The sequence below is a fragment of the Heterodontus francisci genome, chromosome 7 (assembly GCF_036365525.1).
Source record: "Heterodontus francisci isolate sHetFra1 chromosome 7, sHetFra1.hap1, whole genome shotgun sequence".
NCBI classification, from domain to species: domain Eukaryota; kingdom Metazoa; phylum Chordata; class Chondrichthyes; order Heterodontiformes; family Heterodontidae; genus Heterodontus; species Heterodontus francisci.
This window is the reverse complement of record NC_090377.1, coordinates 61,943,714-61,965,666: the sequence shown is the minus strand read 5'-3', so window position 1 is coordinate 61,965,666 and position 21,953 is coordinate 61,943,714. Positions and strand designations below refer to the sequence as shown.

General features: G+C 42.7%; 1 protein-coding gene across 1 annotated transcript in view; it reads left to right on the top strand.

Moving 5' to 3' along the window:
* Positions 1-21,953, top strand: part of LOC137371715 (polypeptide N-acetylgalactosaminyltransferase 5) — an 88,404-nt gene that overhangs the window by 4,463 nt on the left and 61,988 nt on the right. The window contains exon 2 of the mRNA XM_068034538.1: positions 12,240-12,406. Within this exon, the coding sequence (XP_067890639.1) occupies positions 12,240-12,406 (167 nt within the window). The remainder of the gene's footprint in view (positions 1-12,239; positions 12,407-21,953) is intronic.

The window sequence follows — 21,953 nt, the reverse complement described above, 5'->3', positions numbered from 1 at the left end:
CAATATAGTTCCAAGTCAGGATGGTGTGTGGCTTGGAGGGGAACTTGCAGGTGGTGGTGTTCCCATGCGTCTGCTGCCCTTGTCCTTCTAGGTGGGAGAGGTTGTGTGTTTGGAAGGTGCTGTCTTTGGAGCCTTGGTGCGTTGCTGCAGTGCATCTTGTATATGGTACACACTGCTGCCACTGTGCTTCAGTGGTGGAGGAAGTGAATGTTTGTAGATGGGATGCCAATCAAGCAGGCTGCTTTGTCCTGGATGGTGTCGAGCTTCTTGAGTGTTGTTGGAGCTGCACCCATCCAGGCAAGTGGAGAGTATTCCATCACACTCCTGACTTGTGCCTTGTAGATGGAAGACAGGCTTTGAGGAGTCAGGAGGTGAGTTACTCACCGCAGGATTCCTAGCCTCTGACCTGCTCTTGAAACCATGGTATTTATATGGCTAGTCCAGTTCAGTTTCTGGTCAATAGTAACCCACAGGATGTTGATAGTGGGGGAGTCAGCGATCGAAAAGCTATTGAATGTCAAGGGGAGATGGTAAGATTCTCTCTTACTTGAGATAGTCATTGCCTGACACTTGTGTGGCGTGAATGTTACTTGCCATTTAGCAGCCCAAGGCTGGATGTTGTCCATGTCTTGTTGCATATGGACAGTGACTGCTTCGGTATCTGAGGAGTCGCCAATGGTGCTGAACGTGACGCGGTCATCAGCGAACATCCCCACTTCAGACCTTATGATAGAAGGAAGGTCATTGAGGAAGCAGCTGAAGATGGTTGGGCCGAGGACACTACCCTGAGGAACTCTGCAGTGATGTCCCGGAGCTGAGATGATTGACCTCCAACAACCACAACCATCTTCCTTTGTGCTGGGTATGACTCCAACCAGTGGAGAGTTTTCACCCTGATTCCGAATGACTCCAGTTTTTCTAGGGCTCCTTGATGCCGTACTCAGTCAAATGCTGTCTTGATGTCGAGCGGTCACTCTCAACTGACCTCTGGAGTTCAACTCTTTTGTCCATGTTTGAACAAAGGCCATAATGAGGTCAGGAGCTGAGTGGCCATGGTGGAACCCCAACTGAGCGTCACTGAGCAGGTTATTGCTAAGCAAGTGCTGCTTGATAGCACTGTCGACGACACCTTCCATTACTTTAGTGATGATCAAGAGTAAACTGATGGGGCGGTAATTGGCTGGGTTGGATTTATCCTGTTTTTTGTGTACAGGACATACCTGGGCAATTTTCCACATTGCCGAGAAGGTGCCAGTGTCATATCTGTACTGGAATAGCTTGGCTAGGTGTGCGGCAAGTTCTGGAGAACAAGCCTTCAGTACTGTTGCCGGAATGTTGTTAGGGCCCAAAGCATTTACGGTATCCACTGCCTTCAGCCGTTTCTTGATATCACGTGGAGTGAGTCGAATTGGCTGAAGACTGGCATTTGTGATGCTGGGGACTTCAGGAGGAGGCCGAGATAGGTCATCTACTCGGCACGTCTGACTGAAGATTGTTGCAAATGCTTCAGACTTATCTTTTGCACTGATATGCTGGGCTCCCCCATCATTGAGAACAAAGAACAGTACAGCACAGGAACAGGCCATTCGGCCCTCCAAGCCTGCGCCGATCTTGATGCCTGCCTAAACTAACACCTTCTGCACTTCCGGGGTCCATATCCCTCTATTCCCTTCCTATTCATGTATTTGTCAAGATGTCTCTTAAATGTTGCTATTGTATCTGCTTCCACCACCTCCCCTGGCAGCAAGTTCCAGGCACTCACCACCCTCTGTGTAAAAAAAACTTGCCTCGCACATCCCCTCTAAACTTTGCCCCTCGCACCTTAAACCTATGTGCCCTAGTAACTGACTCTTTCACCCTGGGAAAAAGCTTCTGACTATCCACTCTGTCCATGCCGCTCATAACTTTGTAAACCTCTATCATGTCGCCCCTCCACCTCTGTCGTTCCAGTGAAAACAATCCGAGTTTTTCCAACCTCTCCTCATAGCTAATGCCTTCCAGACCAGGCAACATCCTGGTAAACCTCCTCTGTACCCTCTTCGGGGCCTCCACGTCCTTCTGGTAGTGTGGCGACCAGCATTGCACGCAATATTCTAAGTGTGGCCTAACTAAGGTTCTGTACAGCTGCAACATGACTTGCCAATTTTTTATACTCTGTGCCCCAACCGATGAAGGCAAGCATGCTGTATGCTTTCTTGACTACCTTATCCACCTGCGTTGCCACTTTGATAGTGCCACACAACAAGATGGAGGGTATCCTCAGTGTGAAGACGGGACTTAGTCTCCACAAGGACTGTGCAGTGGTCACTTCGACCAAAATGACATGGACAGATGCATCTGCGACAGGCAGATTGGTGAGGACGAAGTCAAGTATGTTTTTCCCTCTTGTTGGTTCCCTCACCACCTGCCGCATACCCAGTGTTGCAGCAATGCCCTTTAGGACTCGACCAGCAAGGTCAGTAATGGTGCTACCGAGCCACTCTTGGCGATGGACATTGAGGTCCCCCACCCAAAGTACATTTTGCGACTTGCAACCCCATGTGCTTCCTCCAAGTGGTGTTCAACATGGAGGAGTACTGATTCATCAGCTGAGGGGGTGGGGGGGTGGTGCAGTAGGTAGTAATCAGGTTTCCTTGCCCATGTTTGACCTGATGCCATGAGAGTTTATGGGGTCCGGAGTTGATGTTGAGGACTCCTAAAGCAACACCCTCCCAACTGTCTACCACTGTGCCGCCACCTCTGCTGGGTCTGTCCTGCCGGTGAGGATGGTGATGGCAGTGTCTGGGACATTGTAAGGTATGATTCGGTGAGTATGACCATGTCAGGCTGCTGCTTGACTAGTCTGTGGGACAGCTCTGCCAACTTTGGCCCAAGCCACCAGATGTTAGTATGGAGGACTTTGCAGGGTCGACGGGGCTTGGTTTGCCTTTGTCGTTTCCGGTGCCTAGGTCGGATGCCGGGTGGTCTGCCCGGTTTCATTCCTGATTGACTTTGTAGCAGTTTGATGCAACTGAGTGACTTGCTAGGCCATTTCAGAGGGCAGTTAAGAGTCAACCACGATGTTGTGGGTCTGGAGTCACATGTAGGCCTGTCCAGGTAAGGACAGCAGATTTCCTTCCCTAAAGGATGTTAGTGAACCAGATGGGTTTTTACAATCGACAATAGTTTCATGGCTCATTACTGACACTAGCTTTTAATTCCAGATTTTTTTATTAACTGAGTTTAAATTCCACCTTCTGCTGTGGTGGGATTTGAACCCCTGTCCCAGGGCATTAGGCTCAGCCTCTTGATTACTAGTTTAGTGGCGTTACCGCTATGCCACCATCTACCCCAAAGTGAGAACATGTGGAATCAGTAGCAGAATGGATAGTAAGTTGGCTACAAAATAGAAAACAGAGAGTCAGGGTTAAATATAGTTAATCAGACTGGCAAAAGGAGGGAAGAGGTGTTCCACAAGGATTGGTGCTGGGATCAGTTGTTCACCATTTATGTAAACAATTTTAACTTGAGAATCAGAGGTAGTTTGTGGATGGCACCAAGTTGAAGGTGTAGTTTGTACAGAGGAGAACTGCACCTAACTTGTAGAATGGGCATGTAATTGGTAAATGAACTTCATAATAGCTAACTGTGAGGTAGTCAATTTTGATAGTAAGAATAAGGAGTCCACATACTCATCGGAAAATAAGTGTCTGAAAGAGGTAACAAAACAAGGGATCTTGGAGGTAACGATACACAAATCATTAATAGTAGTGACATAGCTTAATAAGGCTGTTTTTTTAAAAAGAAAAAGCCATCAAAGCACTGGGGTTCATTTCTAGAGGGATAGAATTGAAAAACAGATAAGTTATGTTAAACTTGTATATAACCTTGGTTAGACCACACTTGGAGTACTGTGAACGTTTCTGGTCTCCGTGTTATAAATAGGATACAGAGGCACTGGAGAAGGTGCAAATAAGATTTAGTAGAATGATAGCTATTACCTCAATTCTAGTATCAAGAAAGATTGAACAGGCTGAGGCTCTTTTCTCTAGTAAAGATAACACAGAGGGGTGACCTGATAGAAGTCTTTAAGATTGTGAAAGGATTTGATAGGATAGACAGAGAAGTTGTTTTACCTGTGCTGAAGACCAGACCTAGGGGCTATTTATATAAGTTGGTCATTAATCAATCCAATAGGCAATTCATGAGAAGTTTCTTTACCAAGAGAGTGGTCAGAATGTGGAATGCACAACTAAAAGGAGTATTTGAGGCGAATATCATAGATGCATTTAAAGAAAAGCTTGATAAACACATAAGGGATAAAGGAATAAGATATGTTGATGTGTTAAATGAAGAAGGGAAGCTTGTTTGGACAATGGACCTAGTGGATTGAATGGCCTGTTGTGCTATAAATGTTTTGCAAAAGGTTGTGGAAATGTGAAAAAGCTGTTGAGGCTAGGTCAATTGAAAATTTCAAAACTGGGATTTATATATTTTTGTTGCTATTCCAGGATAATCTTGGAATGCAAGGATAATCCCCAGCTTCTTTTCTCTACTGCAAACTGTATTCTTAAACTCCTCTCCCCTGTCTTCTGCACCCTCACCTTCAACAATAAGTGTGAGGAACACATGGACATCTTTGTCACCAAGATCGAGACCATCCATTCAGCTGCCACTGCCGTGACTCTCCCTTCCAATAGCCCACCTGGCCAAACTTCCTTTAAAGCTCCCCACTGCCCTAGCCCTGAACTTTCATCTTTCTCTACTTTCTCTCCTGTCTTCCCTCATGCCCTCTCTGTACTCATCTTGTTCATGAGACCCACCTCCTGTTCCCTTGATCCTATTCCCACTAAACTGCTGATCACTCCAACTTCCCCTCCTGGTCCCATGTTAGCCGATATTGTAAATGGTGCTCCCTCTTCAGATCTGGACCCTCTCTCCTTTAAATCTGCCATCATTACCCATCTCCTTAAAAAACTAACCCTTGACCCCACCACCCTTGCAAATTACTGCCCCATCTCCAACCTCCCTTTCCTCTCCAAAGTCCTTGAACGTGTTGTCGCCTTCCAAATCTGTTCCCATTTTCCCCAGAACTCCATGTTTGAATCCCGCCAGGTATCCACCCCTGCTACAGAACCGAAACAGCTCTTAGTCACAAATTACATCCTATGTCTGTGACAAAGGAAAACTATCCCTCTCGTCCTTCCCAAGTTGTCTGCAGCCTTTGGCATGGTTTACCATACCATTCTCCTCCAATGCCTCTCCACTGTCATCCAGCTGGGTGGCACTGCTCTCACCTGATTCCATTCTTATCTATCTAATTGTAGCCAGAGAAGCACTTGTAACTTCCTGCTCCTGCGCTGTTGCCTCCGGTGTCCTCCAAGAATCTATCTTTGGCCCCCACCTATTTCTCATTGTTACTGACAGAATTGAGAGAGCACTGAAGCCCCAGTTCTTTTCCCTTTACTGCCCTTATTCAGTGCGTTTTTGATAAGGAAGATGTGTGCATTTCTTAACCCCTCAGTGTATGGCCAATTCAAATTTGAGGTTTAGATTCTGAGAAAGAGACTTGCATATTCACAGGTACTGACTGACCTGTTGTGTATTTCCATAATTTTCTGTCTTTTTGTTTTTAATCATGATTTATGTCAGACAGCGACAGCAGCCAAATTTCTACCCAATCATCACACTAAATGGCTTTTTCTTTTCATGATATTTTCAATTCAAGAAATTAGTCTTTTTTTAATGTTTCAGTCTTTCAGATCTGAATAAAAATATCAGTTCTTGAGAAACAGTTATGTGTATTAGTATGAAGGACAATGCCCTGCAGAAGCAAAATATAGACAATGTTTTCAGTGATTTACTGCTATATCTTAATATGCAGAATGTAAGAAAATTTAATACTAACCTCGGCCTTTGAGTGTCAGTCGTAATCTGGGCGATCTACTTAATTTAACCCTAATTTAAAAATATCAACAATATGGAATGAATTACATTAATAAAAGTTACTACTGTATTACTATTCCCCAGCTTAGGCTCCTGCTTGAAGGCTTGTTCCCTACCCTGGGTTAAGCTTCCTCTGCATCAAGAGAGAGTTTCTCTATCTTACTCCTCAGAAATTCCGTCTTTTCCCTCCAGTATATCCTACCTCCCTCGTCTGGCTGTGTATGTATTTTCAACATACTTTCTGCATTTCTCTGCTCATCAGTCTTGCCTGTTCCCAACAAGGAAGTATATTTTCATGTTGGCTTTTCAAATGCAAACCAGCTGCTCCTGCCTTCGCATACCCACAATCTACCCCAAGCAGTCCAAAGATGTATGCTGTACGCTGTGAACTATTCACTGGCTTTACTCAGTCTTTGTAAAGACTCACAGCAGTCACTTTTATTGTCATCTGACTCTGCTGTATTGTGCTCTTGCTATATTGCTAGCTTATATTCCAAGAAATGAGGTGATCAGGAGATTGTGTATTGTCCTACTTGCATTGTAAAAAATGCCCCATGGAGCTGAAATTACAGATATTCGTGCATAATGTAGATATTAATGCTTCTGGTTCAATCATCATAGCTGACAATGAAGCTGTTGATTTAGATCCAATCTCGATTTCTCTTCCCATCTACATATGGGGTGCTTCCGATGGATTCTGCCACTTTAACAGTTTCCTGGCCCTAATCATCTCCTTTCCACTGTGGCAGCCAATCCCTCTACAGCTCCATACCCCATCAGGATCACTTAGACCCTCTGCCTGACTGAACTTGCTCTCACATTAAACAACTTCTCCTACAACTCATTCACTCCAAGTCAAAGGTGTTGCTGTGGGAACCTGTATGGATCCTAGCCATGCCTGTCTTTTCATGGAAAATGGAGAATATAACATTCTTTGTTCCAGACCTACTCAGTTCCCTCTCTCACCTCTTTTCCTAGTGCATTGATGACTGCAGTAATGCCGTTTTCTGCTCTTGTCTCAATCTAGAAAATTTCATTCAACTTTGCTTCTAATTTCCACTTTTCCCTCATCTTTACATGGTCCTTCTCCAACTCTTCTCTTCCCCGACTTCTGTATCTCTATTTCTGGGGATAGGCTATTGCCCAATATCGACCATAAGCCTACAGCTACCTTGAATAAACTTCCTCCCACCCTGCTTCCTGTAAGGACTCTATTCTATTGCCTCAGTCTCTCTGTCTCTGTTGTTTCATATCTGACAATGCCACCTTCTATACCAATGCTCCTGATAGGTCTTCCTTTTTGCTCAACCAAGGATTCCCCTCCACTCTGATTGACAGGGCCTTTGACCGTGTCTGTCCCATTTTCTGCACTTCTGCTCTGACCCCTTCTCCTCCCTCCCAGACCCATGATCGGGCTCCCCTTGTCCTCTCATTCCACCCCCTGCCGGATTCCACTTTGTGGATCATTTCCTGCCACCACCAAATACATCATCCCCTCCCCTTTCAGCATTCTGAAGGGATCATTCCTTCTGCAGCAATCTGATCCACTCCTCAATCATCCATGGCATCTTCCCCTGCAAGTGCCAGAGATGTAACACCTGCCCTTTTACCTCCTCCCTTCCCACAGGTCCAAACACTCCTTCCAGGTGATACAGCAACTTAGTTGTACTTATTTCAATTTAGTACACTGTATTCACTGCTCATGGTGCAATTTCCTCTACATTGGAAAGACCAAGTGCAGATTGGGTGACCATTTTGCAAAACACCTCTTGTTCAGCCCACAAGTGTGACCCTGAGCTTCCAGTTGCCTGACATTTTAATTCTTCGCCCCGCTCTGACCTAGCTGTCCTTGGCCTCCTACGCTGTTCTAAAGAATCTCAGTTTAAGCTCGAGGAACTGCACCTCATCATTCGATTTGGCACTTCACAGAGTTCCGAACTTAACATTGAGTTCAACCATTTCAAATCATAACCACTGCTCCCATTTCTTTCCTGCAGATGGCAGCTGTTAATCATTCTACAATTTCCATTTACATCTCCTCAAGACCCATCTTTTGTTTCTTTATCTTTCCCATTGCCATCTTTTTCCTTACACCATCATCCCTTTTGTCATTTAATGCCTCCTGCTTTCCACCTTACCACAGACGATTCTCCCCCCCACTTCCACCACCCCCCACCCCCCCCTCGCAACCCCGGCCACTTTCACTGTCTCTGTACTTGCTTAAAACCTGTTGCATCTCTAACTTTTTTTAGTTCTGACATAAGGCGATCGGCCTGAAATGTTAACTGTTTCTCTCTCCATGGATGCTGTCTGACCTATTGACTATTTCTAGCATATTCAGTTTTTATTTGCTCTTAATTTATTAATGATCAGTGGAAAAACTCTTTTTAGTTTAAATGTCTCTAAAGAGCAGTAGGGTAGTTTGTTATACCCTAGAATACTTGTGTTTTATTTCTTATGTGCGTTGGGTTTTTGGGTAATTATTTTCATCCTTTTGTATTTTTATACAGTACAGACATGAGAAAAGACTTACAGAAAAAGTAGAAAGGAAAAGCTAAGCATTGTTAAGGAGAAGCTTAATCATGATCTGGGAACACTAGTTTTCTTCTAAAAGAGTAAGTCCGCTAAATCGTCACCTCATAGTAACATGTCCAGCTAAAAATACGAGCAAGAGTGCAATTGGTGTTTAGTTCCAGAGCACATTGTACTGATTATGTGTAAGAAGTCTAAGCAGCATTAGTCAACAATATCTGACCTGTAGGTGGGTGAAACTACTGTTTATATCTTCAAACATATTTTAGTTCCCGTTTACGTTGCAGAAAATTGTTTAGCATTAATGAAAATTGACAATACATTGAGACTGCTTATTGCTTTTCTATCACATGATGTTCAAAATTGGACAGGAGATTGACTTGGAGCTTGTTATACACCTGGAAAGAAGTGTTTTCCAAGTGGGTAAAATACTACTTCATTATGTTAAGGGTGTGCCACCTGGTACATTTCTCTCTGTTTGTGGGAACATGTTTCGTTGCAGATGAATTAATAATCTCCAGGACTTGCTGGTCCCGTTTGCCATGAATGTTGGTGCATGCAGTATATTTAGTACTTAAAGGGAACCACTTGACTAAATTACTTCTAAATACACTCCTGCAAAACCTAATTTCTCCTATGTGAATTTATGTACTCATCAAGGGAGGGCTGCCAATTTTAGGAAATGACATGGATACAGTAGCTAGTGGCAATATCAAGTATTCTACAGTTTGTTGCAGCATAGGTTATGAGTAAAGAGAAAGCCCCCAATACTTTGCTCCAGCAACATGTCTCAACCATCATGCCACAATGCTCCTGAGAATTTTTTCATATTGCAAACCAGTTTCATTGACCTTGAAATTATACTGAGTAAAATGATTTTCTATGCAATTTATTTTTCTTTTATTTACATGGAAGCGTAAACTAAAACAAAACATATTAACCCTTTCATTAATGTGGCAAAGGAATTGAATATAATCTTGTGAAGTGTTCATGCTCTAATTGTTTGTACACTAGCTTTAAAAAAAACCCTTCTGGCATCTCTGAGGTTACCAATTCAAAGCAGTGCAGAATTACAGGTATTTAAAATAGGAACTGGATTAAAATTGTCCAAGCTCATTTCATATAGATTCTCAATAGCTGGCAGAAACCTTTCTTCTTAAATGCAGTACTGTGACATAGTGCTATTATAAAGTGCTATATAAATGCAATTTGTTTTTGATTTGTATTCAAATCTGAGTCCAGGGGTAAAATAACTGTCTGGGCTCCTTTTTCAACCATGAAAAAGGAAGTTATGATTTTGACTGGAGTGGTCACTTACTGCTTTGGACAGCTAATTACTGTTTGTTCATAGCCTGTTGTCCACTAGTCATGTGTCACTGGCTCCTGTTTAAAATACAGAAGAAAAGTGACTATTAACACACAAAGCTTTTGAATTTAGAAACTTCATATGTATAGATTGTTACCAGTGGTTGAACAGAAGAGATTTTGTTTGTAAAAGGGAATCTGCATTCTGGTAATAGGGAAAATATGCTCTCAGTTATATAGAGAACTCCTAAATGTCTTCAATTTAAGACGATTAGCAACAGTAGGATAACTAACTAAAAAACATAAGGCTCTAGGTAAATTCCCCACAGCAATTAATTGTTGCTCTGAGTTATTAGTAAGTATTCCCTTTGAAGTATGTTATTACTGTATAATGGATGCTAGGGTTATTCCATAGCTTATTTTGAAGTCCTGGGAAAGAACGAGTTACAGAATACCTTTGAATTCAGTAATAATCTTTATTCGTATTGCTAAAATCGAGAGGGACAGGAAGGAAAGGATGTAAAGAAGAAATAAGTTGTGGTTGAGCTGGGAGGTGATGAACTTTTACTTTTATTCTGTTTAGGAGTACAAGAGAGGTTTTAAAACATCTTCAGATAGGAGTGGTCTTAGTCTTGGACAGATGGACTTTATGTAGAGTTAAATGTTGTGGCGAGGAAAAATCTGCTTGATGTAAAAGCGAAGGTTTCTTGGAAGAAGTTTTAACAGTGGTGGAGACCTAATTTGGTTATTTGACACCTGAGCTAACTATGCGGCACCGAATGGAAATGGATGAAAGGGAGTAAAAGATGGAATTAATTGTAACTGATGGTTAAACTTGCAACAGATAAGAAAAACTACATCTTGAAAAAATTAGGGTGGCACAGTGGCGCAGTGGTTAGCACCGCAGCCTCACAGCTCCAGCGACCCGGGTTCAATTCTGGGTACTGCCTGTGTGGAGTTTGCAAGTTCTCCCTGTGTCTGCGTGGGTTTCCTCCGGGTGCTCTGGTTTCCTCCCACATGCCAAAGACTTGCAGGTTGATAGGTAGTTGGCCATTATAGATTGCCCCTAGTGTAGGTAGGTGGTAGGGGAATATAGGGACAGGTGGGAATGTGGTAGGAATATGGAATTAGTGTAGGATTAGTATAAATGGGTGGTTGATGGACGGCACAGACGTGGTGGGCCGAAGGGCCTGTTTCAGTGTTGTATCTCTAAACTAAACTAAAACTAAAAGGTTTTCATTGTTTCATTGATGGGCATGGAGGAAATGAAGATTCAGCTATTACATTGTAATGGGAATCAAGATTGTATATGTTGAGTTTACAAACCTACATAAATGGCACACAGCAAAAGACTCACTGGTCCACCTAGCTCCTCCTGTATAATTATAATGTCCTATGCATCACTATACAGACACTCCCTCCAAGAGTGAACTATACAATAAATGGAAAAGTCCTGGGGAAAATTGATGTACAGAGAGATTTGGGTGTTCAGGTCCATTGTTCCCTGAAGGTGGCAACGCAGGTCAATAGAGTGGTCAAGAAGGCATACGGCATGCTTTCCTTCATCGGACGGGGTATTGAGTACAAGAGTTGGCAGGTCATGTTACAGTTGTATAAGACTTTGGTTCGGCCACATTTGGAATACTGCGTGCAGTTCTGGTCGCCACATTACCAAAAGGATGTAGATGCTTTGGAGAGGGTGCAGAGGAGGTTCACCAGGATGTTGCCCGGTATGGAGGGTGCTAGCTATGAAGAGAGGTTGAGTAGATTAGGATTATTTTCATTAGAAAGACGGAGGTTGAGGGGGGACCTGATTGAGGTGTACAAAATCATGAGAGGTATAGACAGGGTGGATAGCAAGAAGCTTTTTCCCAGAGTGGGGGATTCAATTACGAGGGGTCACGAGTTCAAAGTGAGAGGGGAAAAGTTTAGGGGGGATATGCGTGGAAAGTTCTTTACGCAGAGGGTGGTGGGTGCCTGGAACGCGTTGCCAGCGGAGGTGGTAGACGCGGGCACGATAGCGTCTTTTAACATGTATCTAGACAGATACATGAATGGGCAGGAAGCAAAGAGATACAGATCATTAGAAAATAGGTGACAGGTTTAGATAGAGGATCTGGATCGGCGCAGGCTTGGAGGGCCGAAGGGCCTGTTCCTGTGCTGTAATTTTCTTCTTTGTACATGTCTGGAGTAGTATAATCTCCTGGGAGAGACCAAAACAAAAACTGGAAAATTGCTCTCCAAACCCTTCAGGTGATTGATACTAGTTCAGGAGATTACATAGATCCTGATTTATGTTGCAGAGTAGCTGCCTATTGTATAAAACAGATTCAGTTCTCTCTTTTCATTTGAAGGAAGTTGATGGATGTAGACAGGAATCAAGAATGGGTAGTATATATTTACATCTAAACAACACTGCACATGCCATGACTCTTGGCTGTTTAAACTTTATACCCCTGGGGATGTGTTTGTTCCAGGTGTTCTGATCAGGTAGTTCACAACAACCTACCAACAACCAGCATCATCATGTGCTTCGTGGATGAAGTGTGGTCTACACTTCTGAGGTCAGTTCACAGCATCTTCAACAGATCACCTGCTCATCTCATTAAAGAGGTTATTCTTGTGGATGACTTCAGCACCAAAGGTAAGAAAGAACTAGTTCGATCAGTGTCAGTGAACCATATACTTCTTAGACTTCTCTATATCATTACATTCAGATGGTAGTGAAATGAAAAGAATCTGTTGTTCTGAAACCTGAAAGAAATATTTATTTATGATTATCATTGTGTTCTGTCAGTCTCTGAAATGTAATAATTTTATTTTGCCACTGCAGCTAAGACAATCTGGACTGTTTCTATTTCCTATGTAATAACAGAACAAGCACCATGTTGTATACAAGTTGTGCTACTTATAATTCAAGTAAACTCACCAAATTCCATTTTTCCAAATTTTTAATGCCAAGAATTTCCTTGGGCGGTTCTCCTGATCAGCCACCATAACTTTGGCAGAAACCTCATTTATGTGTCTTACCTGGGGTTTCTGCCATTCTCCACTGAAATTATGACAGCCACTTGGGAAAATTCCCAAGGAAATTCACAACAAATGTCTTCAGTTATACATGTTTGAGTTTTAATTGTCTTCTTAGGCATGCTCCCAAAATCGGATTCATGAGCGTTAACTTTGCAACTTCATTGTCAATATTATTATGGGTATCATAAACAAATATTGTTTGATGTCAGGTAGAAAATAATCTATAACATGTGAGAGTTTTGCAGCTAAGTAGATTCTGTCCCCTCTTACAGTAATTAAAATTTCATGGTTAGGATTCATCTGACAGAAGTCACAACATCAACTTGTATATAAAGAAAAGTAAAAAGTTAATACTAATTTTGAAATCAGGCTATGCCTGTGTGGTGGTGACATTGATTTTAAATTACAGATTTTGCTCCAGGAAAAATTCTTCATATCTGACAGATATTTATTTAAGGCAGTGTTTAGACCATAAATTATGACATAGCTGGCAAACAAAATTAAATAGAAATTAACTTTTAAGCTAATGAGTAGAGGACTAACGAGAGAAAGTAATGCTTGAAGATTCATATTTATTATGTTTTGCGGGTTCTAGTTGTGATTTGATGGCCAGTAAATGATCAATTGTCTTTTTTGGTATCTGCTCGAGCAAAATGTGAAAAAAGTGTTTTTTCAAGTACCAGACATGACGGGCTGGATTTTGTTCTCCACCAGGCATTGGGGTCCGTGGCAGGCGGGGGCCTGAAGATGCCTCTGGGAGAGGGCCACCATGTACCCAGACTCCAGGAGGACCCAGCCCGATATTACCGATGGCAGCGAGGGCTTGTGGCAGCCCCCTGCCATGAGGCAACAGGACCCCTATTTGAATATTTAAATAAATTGAAATTAATTAATAATACTCCCACCGCCTAATCTCCTGCCGTGATCTTCAGCCTGGTGGCCGGCACACCCTTTGCCTTCGGATCCTCATCCTGGGAAACGAGGCACCATGCTGGTGGTGAGGGGGGAGGAGGTAATTTTATCAGTTGGTGGGGGGGGGGTGGGTGGAAAATGGGGTCAAAGTAACGTCATGGGTGTAGGAGATGGTGGGAAGGGTTGGAGGTTAATGTTTGTGCAGTTTGCAGGGGAAGGTCAGATGGACAAGGTAAGTGTTTTGGAAGAAGGAAAGGGCAAATAATTTTATTGCTATTGGTGTGGGAGAGGGGTAGAAGAAATGTCTTCATTTAAAAAAATTTACTGTACCTTTTAAATATTTAAACTTCCCAGTAGGGCTGACAGCCGTTTAAAAATGACGTCAGCGCCTGTGCACAGGCAGCTGACGCCATTGCTGAGGATGGGAAGCCAGCCCTCTTCATGTGATCGGCGTGAGGGTGTGCTCGCCCTGGCTATTTAATTGAGCCGCTGCACAGAAGATTGCAGCGGCTCTGCAGCGGGCGGCCGTTTTCTCCCCCGCCGCCAACATCGACGGTGGGCACAGAAAATTCAGTCCAACCAGTCATTCATATGTAAACCTATTTATTGATTTATTAAACTATTAAGTCTTGCTGCAGTTACTCACATCCAGCAGAAATCACTGTAAAGCGATTGCAAATAATAGGCCCAGCCAATTATTACTCTCCCCAGCCCAGGGATGCTGAATGGTATTGTCTCACCAGCTGAGATGAGCTCCTTGGTTAAACCTCTTGGACTCTTTGCCCCATTAATACACCATGCAATGCATTTACTCAGTGGACAACCAAACTGTAACAAATGCTTTCATTTAGAATGTCTTAAACTACATGTGTATGTACTGACTTCTCAAATGTGGCTCATGATGTAATGCACCAGATCCAGTTGAATCTACTTATTGACTAGGATCATAGATTGACTAACAATATTTTCCTGATTGATTTTGTATTGGAAAAACTACTTCGAAATCTTTCAAGGCCAGACATGATTTTTTTTGGTAGAAGTAGTATATCCACTTAAGTAAGCCATTTATTTCTTATTCTTATGGGGCCAGCAGAAAGTACAGCTTTTGAAAAGAAAGTCATCTTCAGGGAAATAAAAGTTTTCACTTTACTCTTAGGAGATACAAGCTGCTTAGAGAGTTAGTGAATGGATACATCAAGATACTGGAGGAGGGAAAGAATAAAATAAAGTTCGACTGAATGTTGAACTTTATTTGAAGATGTGTGCTTCCCTGTAGACTCGGGCTCTTTGCTTTAGTTGTGTAGGCTGTCTACCCTTTATCACTTGGAGCTGTCATCAGAGACATCTATGACCTCTTCTCAGAAATCTTTTTATCTACTCTCTACTGCAAGACAAAAAGTAAGTTGGCAATTTGAAAATGCAATGAACAGAATAAAATACCAGTTCAGTGCTTGTAAGTTGGTGGGTTGCAGTGTCTGTTCCCAAAATGAGGCAATTGTTCATGTTTTACCGGTAATCGCTCTTTTCTGGGTAAGTGACTGACAAATGCAAATATCACAGTGCTTTCTAAATATTCAAGATACTGTCAGTAAAGCTAACATTGTTTTCATAACGTTATTCAAGTTTGTAATTTAATACTTTCAACTATTTTCCATTCCAGAGCACTGCAAGTATTGGTTAAAGAGCTTAAAATAGAATCATAGTATGATATAGCCATTCAGCCCCTCATGTCTGGTGCCAGCTTTTTGGTAGAACTATCCACTTAGTCTCATTCCTCCACGCTTTCCCATTGGCCTGTAAATGTTTTCCCTTCAAGAACTTATCCAATTCCCTTTTGAAAGTTACTATTCAATCTGCTTCCAACACACTTTCAAGCAGATCACAACAACTGTTTCCTCGTGTCACGTTTGGTTCTTTGGACAGTCACCTTAAATCTGTGTCCTATGGTTACTGACTCTTCTGCCACTGGAAATATTTTCTCCTTATTTACTCTATCAAAACCCTACATAATTTTGAACACCCCTATCAAATTTCCTCTTAACCTTCTCTGCTCTCCAAGGTCTTGACATTTTTTTCCTAAACGTTTGGCTTCAAAATTGAATACAATACTTCAACTGAGGCCTAACCAGTTTTTTAAATAAAGGTTTCATATAACTTCCTTGCTTTTGTACTCTATGTCTCTATTAATAAAGCCAATGGATCCCATATGCTTTTATTAAAAACCTTTTCCACTTGTCCTGCCACACACACACTCAGGTGTCTCTGTTCCTGCACCCTCTTTAAAATTGTACCATTTAGTTTTTATTCTCATTCTTTATACCAAAATGTATCACCAAAATAGATGGTCACACTATCAAGATATGCAGGTAACACACCTCTACTTGTGTTGCTGCCATGTCACTTCAGTGGAATAGTAATGACATACCTTCCAAACCAAACTGTAGGCCACTGATATGCTGTAGTCACAGGCTGTGTCGTTGTATCATTCAAGGTATTTGGCGATGCCTAATCCTAACCAAATCCTAACCCCATGTATATATGCATACATGAATAGGGTATCTTACAATAGTTACATATTTACAGTAGGGTTTCTTAAATGTAATTGCTCAAATAGATAGAATAATGAGTCCCAATCTAATAATCTATTTATTTTATAGATTACGGTTTGTGATTAACCTATGCTTGTTGATAGCAATGCAGGCAGCGTGTCAAATTCATGCACCCTACTATATTCATGATTACTGCATGCAGCCAGTGCTCCCGGTGCTGTTCATTGGTTGCCCCCATTAGCGAGGGGTCTAATATTGCAAGTGCCTAGCACTACTTAAAGGCAGCCAGCAGCTCTTAAAGCATTGTGGCAGCTGGAAGAGCTGAGAGTCGTCTGAAAACTGCTGTGGAAAAATCAACAATGGCTGACTATGGGAAAGAACATGCACCAAGGTTTTTGGGTGCTGCACTGTAGGTTATGGTGGAAGAGGACTGGAGGAGAGATATCCTGTATCCGAGGGGTGGTCGGGTGGGTAAGAGTGGGGGCAGAAGGCCATTCAGACATATGGTCAAAGGGATGTGGAAAGAGAAAGCAGCAGAGGTCAATGCCAGAAGTACAGCTGCAAGAACATGGATGCAGTGCAGTAAGAAATTTAATGATCTCTCATAAATTGTCAAGGTTAGTGAGTACATATTCAAATCCTACCAACTGCACCACTAGCTTCTTCCACTGCTCAATTCACCACACCTTTATCACTCACTTACCAACACTCTCCACCAATCAGGACTCGTACCTAACCTCACCCTCACACACAACACTATTACATCCCTTACATCTACATCTCACAGCTTGCATACTGTCAGCTATTCAATCATGACAGCCACAGCACCCAAACATAATGCACTTACTACCAGACTTCCCTGTTTCTTGCAGGAGAAGCTGCCACATAACATGAGGCAGCAAGAATTAACAGCAGCAGGAGAAGCATGGCTGTATATTTTAACCCCCATGGAAGAAACAGTGCTGGCCATTATGATAAGGGGCATCACTGAGGTCATGGCCACTGCAGCATTGAAGCAATGGATTTGAGAGTATCTGCATACCTAATCCCCCTCTTTTCATCACTGTCTCACCTTTTCATCCCACTTCTCCTTGATGCCCCCAATCTCTTCTGACTGACAAGCTGCAGATGGTGTGTGCATGCACTTCTTACTTTCTCCTCTTCCCTCACCACAACCCAACATTTGTCCTTTTCCCATTCAGATACCTAAGAACTGCAACTTGCCCAGGCAGTACAGAAAGAGGAAAAAGTAAGTGAAAATGAAGACACATCATCACTTGACCTCACAGTTACAGCCACAACTCAAGTGCTGATACTGCATGTATTTTCGGATAGGACAGAGGTGGGATCTGCACATGGTGGGACACCGGGCACAAGTACACAGGAAGCAAGGCTGGTACCAAGGATAATGCAGGTGCCAACTTGCTGAAGAGCGAAGCCCCACACTTGTTCTGCTGCAGAGGACTCAGATGAGGACTTCAATTGACCAACTACAAAAGAAAGCTAATGGGTGCATATGCCCAATTACTTAGTGCACTGGAAACCCTGCCAGAAGGCCTGTGCTCAATGTCAAGGATCGTGGAGGAGTCCAGCTTTAGCTTGGCACAGAGTTTGGAGTCCATCCTTTCCAGCATGGAAAAGGTGGTCACCTCTGTCAGCATACCTGTGGAACCAACCATGATGTAGTGTCAAGCTCAAGCTCAAACTGATGTCATCATGGATGCCAGTATTCAAAGGGGCATCTCGGGCCTCACAGCACTCGAGCAATCTGATTTCTTGACAGTATATTTGAATTTCTGAAGTGCCAACACAAGTATGGAGTATCATGGCTGATCTGAATGTGGCCTCAACTCCACTTTCCTGTGTTCCTCCCATAACTCTTGACTGTTTTGTCTATCAAGAATCTATTTAATTCAGCCTTGAATATATTCAATGACCCGGCCTCAACTTCTATCTGAGGAAGCGAATTCCACAGACTATCTACCCTCTGAAAGAAAAAAATTTCTCCTCATCTCTGTTTTAAATGGGAGACCCATTATTTTTAAACTGTGTCCTTTGGTTCTGGACTCTCCCACAAGGGGAAACATCCTTCCAGCATCCACCCTGTCAAGTCCCCCCAGGATCTTATATGTTTCAATAAAATCAGCTCTCATTCTTCTAAACTCCAAAGAGTATAGGCCCAACCTGTTCAGCTGTTCCTCATAAGATAACGCTTTCATCCCAGGAAACTGTTGAGTGAACCTTTTCTGAACTACTAATGCAACTTTATCCTTTCTTAAGTAAGGAGACCAAAACTGTACACAGTACTCTAGATGTGGTCTCACTAAGGCCCTGTACAGCTGTAGCAAAACTTCCCTACTTTTATATTCCATTCCCCTTGCAATAAACGACAACATTCCATTTACCTTCCTAACCTAATCACTTGCTGTGCCTGCATATTATCTTTCTGTGATTCGTGTACCAGGACACCCAGATCCCTCGGTACTGGAGTTCTGCAGTCTCTCTCCATTTAACTATTATACTGCTTTTCTATTCTTCCTGCCAAAGTGGACAAGTCCCACATTATACTCCATCTGCCAAATTTTTGCCCACTCACATAATCTATCGCTATCCCTTTGTAGACTCTTTATGTCCTCTTGATAACTTACGTTCCTACCTATCTGTGTCATCTGCAAGTTTAGTACCATATATTTGGTCCCTTCATCCAGGTCATTGAAGTAAATTGTAACTAGCTGAGGCCCCAGTACTGATCTCTAGCATATCATAGCCTGCCAACCCGAAAATTACCCATTTATCCCTACTCTCTGCTTCCTGTTAGCTAACCAATCCTCTATCATGCTAATATGTTACCTCCTACACCATGAACTCTTATTTTGTGCAGTAACCTTTGATGTGGCACCTTATCGAAAGCCTTTTGGAAATCCAAATACACCACACTGACAGGTTCCCCTTTATTCAAGTTTGTTACTTCTTCAAAGTACTCTTAATAAATTAGTCAAACATGATTTCCCTTTCACAGAGCTATTTTGACTCTGGCTGATTGCATTATGATTTTCTAAATATCCTGCTATAACCTTAATAATGGATTCTAGCATTTTCCTTATGACAGATGTTAGGCTAACTGGCCTATAGTTTCCTGCTTTCTGTCTCCCTCCTTTCTTGAATAGAGGTCTTACATTTGCTATTTTCCAATCTGCTGGGACCTTTCCAGAATCTAGGAAATTTTGGAAGATCACAACTAATGCATCTACTATCTCTGCAGCCACTTCTTTTAAGACCCTACTGCAAAATCATGATTGTTGTCAAGATATGGGCACTGATCTGCATGTGTGCTGCCTGTGATCACACACCAGCTGAGGAAGTGGAATCTCTTTCAGTTCAGGAAACTGGAAAAGTTGATAAAAGGCACACACAAAGCAATGTGTGTGCAGTCACTGGCACCCTGCACCATGGAAAAGTCTGCAATTCGAGCAATCCTTGTGCTTGCTCAGTCTGTTTGTCTCTGGCTAGAGGGGATGAGATGAGGTTGTCTCTCTTTGTACAGAGAGCCTCATTGATCGCCCTTATGCAGCAGTGCACTGCAAATCGCATGATGTTGCTTATATCTCCAGGAGCAGCGTGGAAGGAGTCAGATGCATAAAAGTTCAGAGCACAGTCACCTTCTCAGTCACAGGCAATGCGATCCTTATTCTGCTCTGAGATTGGAATTGTGGCTGCAGCATTTGGCAGATTTCAGTCATGATCTCTAATGAAACAATGATGTCTTAAGCATTGGTCATCTCTGAAGTTTAGGTAAGAGAATTGCTCCCTAAACAGCCTCTGCAGATATCTTCTCCTGCTGAGAGCCCTTCTCATCCCTCTTCTAGCAGCTTGGCCTGTTCTGTGTGACCTCTATTCATTCTCTGTCATGCTCAATTTCAAGAGAGAGAGTCCTACTAGGCCACCTTTTGAAGCAACTAGTTTCAGCAAAAGCCTCTAAGTCACCAAACAAGTACTTCAGCACCGGCTAGACCACTCCCTGGAAACTGTTGAAACTTTAGCCAAGGAAAAACTCCCAAAACATGTAGAATTTCACCAACGACTAGAAGAAATAATCCAGCAACTAACCTGTCAGCAGTTGATCCCTTTAATTAGTGCTGGTTTGGGGTCCTACATGCTGTTTAACTATGTGAGGTTAAGAGACGGCATAGGCTGGAGCATGAGGTTGAAAATGGCAGCGATGGCGTCAAATCAGCTTTGCACAATGACATTATGAGCTGCCTGGTCTGCATGGGCTCAGTGGCCATTTAGTGCATGGATGCAAACCCCTTTACAAATATGGCGCCCGGTGCTCTTCACATTGGAAGTGTGCTTGGACATCGCTTTCACCATTTTCGACCTTTAGGAGGTCTTATAGCACCCAAAATATAGATCCCACAGAGCCCAATTTAGCCCCCAACATTTATAAACATAAGGCTGATTTTTCTGCCCCCTGCTCCCCCACAGGAGTAGAAACAAGGCGGTGTGGTCTTCAGCTCCAATCTAAATTTTCCTCCCCCAACGACAGTAACTGGCTGTTTCTCCCTGATTAGGGCATACAGATACACTTAGGGGGATAGAGATTGGCCTACCATTCCCCATCCCTCCCTCTCCTGATAGCACTGATCCAGTGGATCACCTGGTGGAAGGTCTCATTAGGCCTCTTCTCCCTTCTGTTTGGCTCCTACTGACTTAACTGTGTAGTCTCAGAGCCCACTAAGTCCTACAAAGGTAGCATTTCCCACCATCTTCAATTCTGTATTGCCCTTTGCCAACTCTTGTAGTTCTGCAGCAGCGTTAAAGGCCTGCTCGGGTCTGCAAAAAAAAAACAACACGACCTGGCCCAAGTCCTTTCACTTTTTCCCACGCCCGACCTGACCATCAGTTAACTTACCTTCCATTTTTCACTTTGTTGCTGATCTGCACAAGCTTAAAATAACTAACAAAACCACTTTTCTAGTCCAAAAATTGAATTAACAGTGGTGCCACTTACATATGATGGACCGTGTCTGACTCCGGCACGACCCAAGCCCGAATGCCGGACCCGGAAGTGCAACCCAACCTGACACATGTCGCGGGTCCTGTCAGGTTTGGGTCGGGTAGCAGTGTCCCTATTGCAGCACCACTGGCATTTGGCACTGACCAGATTCCTTTGTGGAGGCGGGAATTCTACCAGGCATTCATTGTGAATAGATAATTAACCATGACTCGGGAAAATTAGTTGCTAGTTGTGATGGTGTTTGGAAGGTGGGAGGAAGAAACAGAAATAAATCCAGCCTGTAGACTTTTATTTTCTTACAATTTTTGTTGACTGGAAGTTAGTTGCTTTAATCTATTTTCTGTGAAGTTACCAATTGGTTTTACTACCCACTGATAATTCAGTAAATATATCAAGTCACGCAGATACCATTTCATTTGTGACTATGATTTGTTTTGATTTTGCTTATAACGAACAATTAGATTCAAATAATTGGCTGTCCTGCACTTAAATGAACAATTACACTGCCTATGTTTGTTCAAATTTAGCTTGGTTCATCCCTTCAAGTCTACAGTTCAAAAATCAGTTTGAGCCACTTTCACGACCTATTTATCAAAATAAGTTTTATATAGCGATTGGATCTCTTTTTTCTTTAAACCACTTACAGTGATTGGATTTAAATGGACTGTTGCTAACTAAAATTA